Source organism: Diabrotica undecimpunctata, chromosome 5 (assembly GCF_040954645.1).
Source record: "Diabrotica undecimpunctata isolate CICGRU chromosome 5, icDiaUnde3, whole genome shotgun sequence".
In the NCBI taxonomy this organism is placed as follows: Eukaryota; Metazoa; Arthropoda; class Insecta; order Coleoptera; family Chrysomelidae; genus Diabrotica; species Diabrotica undecimpunctata.
The window spans coordinates 157,646,946-157,655,577 of record NC_092807.1 but is presented as its reverse complement, the minus strand read 5'-3'; the positions used below and the strand labels follow the sequence as shown (position 1 = coordinate 157,655,577).

At 32.5% G+C, this 8,632-nt stretch overlaps 1 protein-coding gene across 1 annotated transcript; it reads right to left on the bottom strand.

Moving 5' to 3' along the window:
* Positions 1–660: 660 nt before the first annotated feature.
* LOC140440863 (uncharacterized) lies at positions 661–5,269 on the bottom strand. Its single transcript, XM_072531224.1, has 3 exons — positions 4,987–5,269; positions 4,720–4,852; positions 661–906 (listed from the first exon to the last, which is right to left on the bottom strand). Exons 1-3 carry the CDS (start codon positions 5,074–5,076, stop codon positions 716–718), a joined length of 414 nt encoding a protein of 137 aa, XP_072387325.1. The 5' UTR covers positions 5,077–5,269; the 3' UTR covers positions 661–715.
* Between the last annotated feature and the right edge of the window lie 3,363 nt (positions 5,270–8,632).

Genomic DNA, 8,632 nt, shown 5'->3' with positions numbered 1-8,632 from the left:
AAGGCCTAGAAAAAGGTGGAAAGACGTAGTCAGGGAAGACCTGGAGAAGATGGAAGTAAGGCCATGGGAAATAATAGCACAGAATCGGAATCAATGGAAGGCAATAGTAAACGTGGCAAAAACTCACGAAGAGTTGTAAAAGCCAATGATGATGATGATGACTATTTAAATAATTGTATATTTGCTTAACCTTCATCATCATCCAGCCTTCATTTATCACGTCCACTGCTGGACATATGCCTCGCTTAAACTCATCCATTCTTTGCGATTTTGTGCTCTTTGTTCCCAATTTTTTGGTGATACGCCTGATGTTCAGCACAACTTGTAGGTGGTCTTCCTTTACTACGTTTGTCTGCTCTTGGCCTCCAATGTATAATTTTGCTCGTCCATCGTGGGTCATACATTCTCGCTACATGGTCTGCCCATTCCATCGAAATGGAATTGGATTTGCTTGGCCATCTAGATATTAATCACCCTGTAAAATTCGGTATATTTTACAAACATGGAGAAAATCTTTGCCTACATTTTTTTCTACCTAACTTTTTTTGTATTCTTTAACATAATGGAATTATCAACCAATGTCACACTAAAAACTCACCCTTTATATATAAAATACTTAAAGTTAAAAATCAATACCAAAATCAAATGAATCCAAATCTTGTTACAAATAATGTAAATTATATTGTTTTTATTTAAATTAATATTGCTCTACATTTTATACAAATGTGTGTTGCCAGGTCATTTCTCTTTTCTCAGAAATATATTTGGGTTTTGCCAGTTCCAATATTCTTCTCGTTGGCATATATCTTAAGGCGCTTGGACTGACATAGGACATTGTACCTTCCATTTCAATTAATTTCTTGCGTTCAAATTTCGGTTGAGCCAAACTAATTATTCTTGCGGATGCTAAAAGTAAAAATTTACAAATGTAGGTAAATGATATGAAATATTTGTACGTAATATATACTGACTTTCGCCAATAATCCATTATCGACTATGGTCAAAAATGCGAAATCCATTGGATTAGATTGGAGTTTTCAAATTTCTATGAAATTTATACAGATTTTGCGTCCAACTGAACTTTTATTTTTAAATTATTAGTAAAAACATTTTACATCATAATATTGTATTAAAATATATTGTGTAAGTGATCAATACAAATTTGTATTTTTACAAATTAAAATAATCTAGAACTACTAAATTAGACATTTTTCGCATCTGTTTTGTCGATAATGTGATTTGCATGTAGTGTAGTAATGTTCATATTAGTTGTAAAAACACTGCCCAGATTCTTATGGTGAAGGGAAACACGAATATCAACATTACTTAAATTTCTATCGATGGGAAATCTTAACCTACAGCTGCAGCTAGATGATGCTGCATTTATTAGGTGATAAGGTAATATTAAATGGCAAGAAAAAGATAGACATCATATATTATCACCAATAAAAACAGAAAAATGTGCTATTTTGTTTTTTTAGTACTCTACGTACAGGACATTTCAGTAATGATCTTGTGTATTTTATGTATATATATTTATTGTGTCATATAGGGTAAACTACTTGCATTTTTTTGTATATATGTATATAAGTATTTACGAGGTAAAGAGAAGAACAGTTATAGACTTGAGCAAATTACATAAAAGATTTGTTTACGGATTATCGTCATATTTCTACGAACACTCTTGATCTGAATGGACCAAAAATATTGAAAAGTGAGGTAATAAAAGCTATAGATCAAACGAAAGATGGGAAAGCAACAGGATGCGATGAAATACCAGTCGAATTTTTAAAAGTTTTTAACGAGAACAACCTGAATGTAGTATTGGAACTGGTTAATAAGATATACGATACTGGTCAAATTCCATCGGACTGGTTGAAATCTACATTTGTGCCCCTTCCCAAGAAATCGAATTCTAAGACGTGTAGTGAATATCGCCTTATAAGTTTAATGAGTCACACCCTTAAAGTATTCTTGCGTATTATCCATTCCAGAATAAGAGCAAAATTAGAACACAGCATAAGTAAAACACAGTTCGGTTTTAGATGCGGTGTTGGAACTCGAGAGCCGCTCTTTGCAATACAAGTCTTGATTCAAAAATGTCTGGATCAACAGAAAGATGTTTACGCCTGTTTTATCGACTATGAGAAAGCATTCGATACTATCAAACATGACAAACTCATAGAACTATTACATCTTACAGGACTTGACACTAAGGACATCCAGATTATAAAAATCTATATTTGGATCAAACAGCCCACATGAAGAATGGACATATGGTGAGTGAAAACGTAACCATTTCGAGAGGGGTTAGACAGGGCTGTATTCTTTCGCCACTGCTTTTCAACCTGTACACGGAACAAATATTTCTAGAGGCACTGGAAGAGTACAACGAGGGCATCAAGATTAATGGCGTACCAATAAGTAATTTTCGATATGCAGATGATACTGTTATACTGGCCGATAACATCGAAGATTTACAGATGATGCTAAATAGAGTAAATACAACTGGCAACCAATTTGAACTGAAGATCAATAAAAAGAAAACTAAATTTATGGTGATCAGTAAAAAGAACATTCAACATATCGACCTGAATATTGAAGCCGAACGTATTGAAAGAGTACACCGATTTAAATATCTGGGATATACAGTACAAAAGAAAACTAAATTTATGGTGATCAGTAAAAAGAACATTCAACATATCGATCTGAATATTGAAGCCGAACGTATTGAAAGAGTACACCGATTTAAATATCTGGGATATACAGTAAATGATAAGTGGGACCCAGAAGTAGAGATTAAGATCCGAATTGAATTAGCAAGATCCAAATTCATCAAAATAAGAAAGCTCTTAAGCAACCGCCACCTAAGCGTTAACCTCCGATGACGCACCACGAAATGTTACGTACTCTCTACGCTACTTTACGGAGTTGAAGGATCGACGTTAACAGCAGCAACTATAAAGAAGTTAGCGGCTCTAGAAATGTGGCTGTATCGACGCATACTGAGAATACCTTGGACAGACAGAGTGACCAACACGGAGGTATTAAGACGAATGGGTAAAGAGGTGAAATTGTTAACAACTGTTAAAAGGAGGAAAGCGTCATACCTGGGCCATGTGTTCCGTAATGATAAGTACAGTCTGCTACAGCTTATCGTGGAAGGCAAGATTGAAGGTAGAAGAGGTTTGGGCAGGAAGAAGAAATCCTGGCTGAGAAACTTGAGAGAATGGTTTCAAATACCAGAAGCTGCGAACATAATACATGCGGTACAAAACAGAGAAACCTATCGTTTGATGGTCGCCAACCTTCGGTAGAAGACGACACATAAAGAAGATTTACGAGGTATTAGATATTTTATGTATACAGGCTTTCTTTATAGAATTAATTTGTTTTTTTTTGTTTATTCTCTTATTTAACTCAGTTAAATTAATTTGTAAAGATTTTTAAAACGAAGCGCGTACGGTCCTGATTTCTAAACCAAACTACCACCAAAGAATATAAACGCATGGACTGACTGCACCCAAGGAATTGGTCTCCACTCAAAAAACACAAAATAAATCTACACACTGTTGTCCAGAATTACTACCATAAAACCATTTTATTATTTGAACCTTTTTTGGTTGGTTATAAACAGACATGTACAAAAATAAATTAAAAATCTACGCTCTTATTGCTTTAAACAACCACTGTATTAGAGGTGTGCTTATTAGTTCTTTTAGACGAACTAGTTCAAGAGAACTATTTCACAAAAATGAACTAGTTTGCGAAAGAACTATTTGTAGGACCGAAATCGAAATCCAACCCTAACATAATTGGTTGCCAGATGTCTCGTCTTATCATCACACAAGCTCGGCGCCGGCCGCCCCTTTTCTTCGGTTTTCAGTCAGTCTTTCACTACCTTAGTTAAGTTGTTCGGGTTCGGAACCATTTCTTTCGATCCTATGTTTAGGTTTAAATGTTTTAAATTACATTTTTTTTATTTGCAAAAAATTATTAAGATTTGTTTTTTATTAACCGTTTTAAATATAAATATGGTTCACGTATGATTTATTTTTATATTTAGGTATATTTAAACTCATAGGTATCTATAATTAGGTTATTTCTAAAACAACCTTTACAAAAAAAATCAGTGAATTTTCTAGGAACATTAAATAACACATTTTCATTCTCACTTTACATAAAATTATATTTTATGTAAATGCATCAATCATTTTAACCACAACTAAAAATTTTTATTTCAAAATTACAATACGAGAAACAACACAACATGGCAACATAAAATCCGAACCATTATGATATTAAGATAAGACTGTTTATGTTATTGTCACATTCATAAGAATTTATCTCTTATCTGAGGGTAATCGGAATTTCTTTTTTTAAACTAGTCAGTCCATCCCATTCACAAAATAATAAATATATGATCTCATTCATTCATTATTTTCTTCTTTAGAAGTTGAGACACAATTTATAATGCAAATCGTTCGCAGTGAACTAGTTCTATGAAAATTAATGAACTAGTTCAATTAGTTCAGTTGAAAGAATCGTTCATTTGAACTATTTCGATGGTGAACTACACATCTCTACACTGTATTATGCCAAATTATTGGCGACGGAACAACCACGAACAACGGAGATTCGTGGAAAGTCGATGGCGCGCAGTGTTGCCATTTATAGTGGGTGTATTGAGTTTAAAACTTAACTTACTGTATACCATACCTTTGTAATTTAATGCGGATTCTTTAATCTTTAAAGTATTTTCTTCTTTAAGCCTCTTCTTCAGCTTTCGCAATTCTTTCATTTGCTGTTCGTGTGCATTGTACAAATAGTTTGATTCTTGCCTTAACCATTTCTAGAAAAACATTGCTTAAAGAAGCGTTACTTGTTTCCTTTAAATAATTAAGTTGGTTGGTTGGTTGTTTATATCAAATACAGTAATGGATGTGTATTTAAAAAAAAACGACTTTTAAAATTAAATGTATTTACCTTATGTCTGTGTTTATTTGGAGCCTTTCTCTTTGGCGTCCAGATTCTACAGAAATTTTCCGGAATATTGGAATGTTTTGAGGATACCATATTTTTAAACTAATAATTTTGATTTCTGTAATTTTGATTATTACCTTATTGACATTTTATTCCCTGACAGTCAAATTGTGTGATGTATGACAGTTATAACTAAGTTCGAATGAATGCATGTTGTATAAGTATTTGCTGTTTTACGACGAGCTTACACTATCTATAATTATATCGGAAACTATTTTTGCGGGATTTACACCAACAATAAATTCACTAAGAAATTCATGAAGTCGCTTCAACGTCAAATTTGACATGTGTTAAGCACAATTTGACATCCAATTTTGCCGTGAATAAATTCGCGAACAAATGACGAAGTAGGGATAATATATATTTTGTTTTTGATTATTGCACTTTACATCTTTAAGTCGTGTGCCAAAAGAGTTTTTTATAATAAAATAATAATTAGTTATGTAAAAGAGGTAAGTTTATTATCCTATAATAAAAGACAGAAATAATGAGATTATGTATTTTTTTACGAAAAACATACAATTTCGAGGCAGGAAACTCGAATAAAATAGTGCATATTGTTACGAACATGCTTTCGACATGGCCCAGGTAACGATTGCATTGCATCTCTAATACTCTTCGAGAAGATTCGCGATGTATCGAGTGCGAGAGAGAATAACCGGTCACGTAGGCGAATTAGAGGTGGGACTACGCCAGAATATTCTCGAAAATAATACTTTTGGTATATATATGTAACAATGTTAGAAGTAGGGTTAGTTGATAAGAGAGTACCGAACTGTAAAATATAAATAAATATATTTATATAAATTCGAACCGCTCGTTTTATTTAATCTCGCTACAATATTATGTCTATAGTTGCCGTAAATAAATTAAACCTGGTTAATTTTTCTATGCACACAAGATAAAATATCACTGAACAGTACTAGTTCCGACTAAAACATGGCTGATTCTGTCTGCGCGAACGAGATGCGCGTATTTATTTTTTCAAGCAGAGTGGGCATTTTTATTGTTTATTATTCTGTGCCCATGTTGTCAGATTCCGCCCATGATTCTCAAAAACAGCAACTTGCAAAAAAGACAGAGTTATAAATAAATAAGTATTTAAATCATATCAAAAATAATTTTTTTTTAATTCTGTTGGTTGAATTTGTTGATTTCTGAGTATATAGTTCAGTTTACCGAATGCTGCCCAAGCTAACTTTCTTCTTCTTTTTATTTCTTCAGTTTGAATTTCCCTATTTAGTATTATTTTTTGTCCTAAGTATATATATTCTTCAACTTTTTCTATAACTTTATCGTTTATTATTGTCACGGTGTCTTCGGAGTGCATGACTTTTGTTTTGTTTAAATTCATTTTCAGTCCTATTTTAGAAGATTCGGTATGTAGTTCTAAAAGCATGGTTTGCATTTCTTGTAGGTTAGTAGCTACCAGGATTATGCCATCTGCAAATCGTAGATTACTGAGGTAGCGGCCATTGATGTTTATTCCCTTATATATATTTCCAATTTAGGTTTTTAAAAACGTCCTCCAAAACTAAGGTGAACAGTTTGGGTGATAAAGTATCTCCCTGTTTGACTCCCCTGTTTAATGGTACAGGGTTCGTGTGTTCATTTTCATTTAGGTAGTATGTAGCTGTAGCTTGGTTCATAGTTTCTTTTATTAAGTTAATATATCTGCTGTCTATTCTACAATTTTGCATTGCGTTTATTACGGCCGTGTGTTCTATGGTATCGAAAGCTTTTTCGTAGTCTACAAATGCTAGGAAAACTGGAAACTTGTATTCGTTACATTTTTCTATTAATATTTTTGTGGTTAACAGGTGATCGGAAGTTGAATAGCCTTTTCTAAAACCTGCCTGTTCATATGGTTGGCATTCGTCTAATTTCCTTGTTAGTCGAGTAGTTATGACTTTGGTGAGTATTTGAAACAGGCGAGTTTCACGTACTCCAGTCTACCTAAACTAATTTATAAAACAAATTTTTTCAATGTTTCTTAACAGAAATATAGGACAAATTCTCATTACAGACTACAACATTGATGGTTGATACTGTTATATTATTATAATTTTAATTTATTCAATTTTAAATAATGCTGGCTTCTGTCATTTTTAGACAACTACCGTAAGTTGCACTGACTGCTTTGTTCCGACATTCGTCCTAACATGTCAATATTGTAATTTTTATCAGTTGTTATCAATAGGTCCTCGAAGACACTTTGTCTCAGGACCATGTAACCGATGGAGAGCCATACGTTGTCATGTTACCAATTCCAATGGTAACTTAAACATCCTAATTTATAATAACATATAATGTAACATATCTATAAATTAATAACATTTAAAGGGTTTTCACCCATATATCTTAGTGGCTCATAGCAAGTATACTTTGTAAGTATTAACCACATTTTTCATAACCTTAGTCAACATTTTAAATTTTATGTTCTTTTTAATTAAAGTGGTTATATACTTTCAGGTTACACTGATGATGGAATTTACATTCCGAAAACGTTCTGTAATGTATTTGTGATATAGCCCGTTTGGGTATTTTATTATATACCTTTTACTTAGAATTTGAATTAAAATTTTTTGTGATACATGGTATACAGCCAGCTACAGGAACTTAGTTTCCTAGTGGATATCAAATTGCATGTTTTTTATGCGGATATTTCAACTATTTTTCAAATAATAAATATTGTAATCCTAGCTTAAACAGACCTTAATTAATAAGACCATAAAATAATAAAATAAAGATGACTAAACCGGCATAAAACTGGAACATTTAGCATCATGATTTTATTAATTCCATAAAGCATTTTTATTTACAGATTAACGTTTTATCAATGAAAAAAATTTCAAAATTGTATACTATCTTTATGCTTCTACTTTTATGAATCGTTTAGGAAATAACCATAAATTCTTATGACTTACTGTTAATCATTATGCTTAGTGTACTTATAGATGTTTAAAATGATTATATTATCATTATCTGATTATTAACCTGTGTCACCTCATATATGTTGTTAATTCTAATACTAATAAAATTTATTGCAGGAAATTTATAGAAAAGGTTAATGCAAGTGAATAATAAAAGTAAAATTTAATAGCATACCTCGCAAAAGAGGAACTTTTCTATTTGTTTGAAAAGTTTTAACATTGGCATTCCGTTCCTCAGGTAGCTTAGCTTCCTCCGTGGATGTTTTAGTGGAGTCTTCTAACATTATTGCCACAAATTGGTCGCATTGCTCCTGTAGTGATCCTTTCCCAAGTTAATATGCTCCTTTTCTAACTTTACTGCACCGTACTGAAGACGACCAATGGTCAGAAATACGTATACAGTTGCTTTTCATCGATCCCAGTCTCCCGAGCCCCCAGACACTACTACACTCACTAGTCACTTCTAGTTCACTCACTAGTTCACTACTACTACAGACTTGTCTGTAATGATAAGGATGTAATTGCTGTTCTTTCAGTATCCGCCAAGTACTTGAAGAAGAAGTATTTGTTTGTCTTGCTATATTCCTTACGCTAACTGTTGGATCTTGATCAAGTAAATTTAAAATATTATTTTCTTTATTAATAATTGTTCTTGT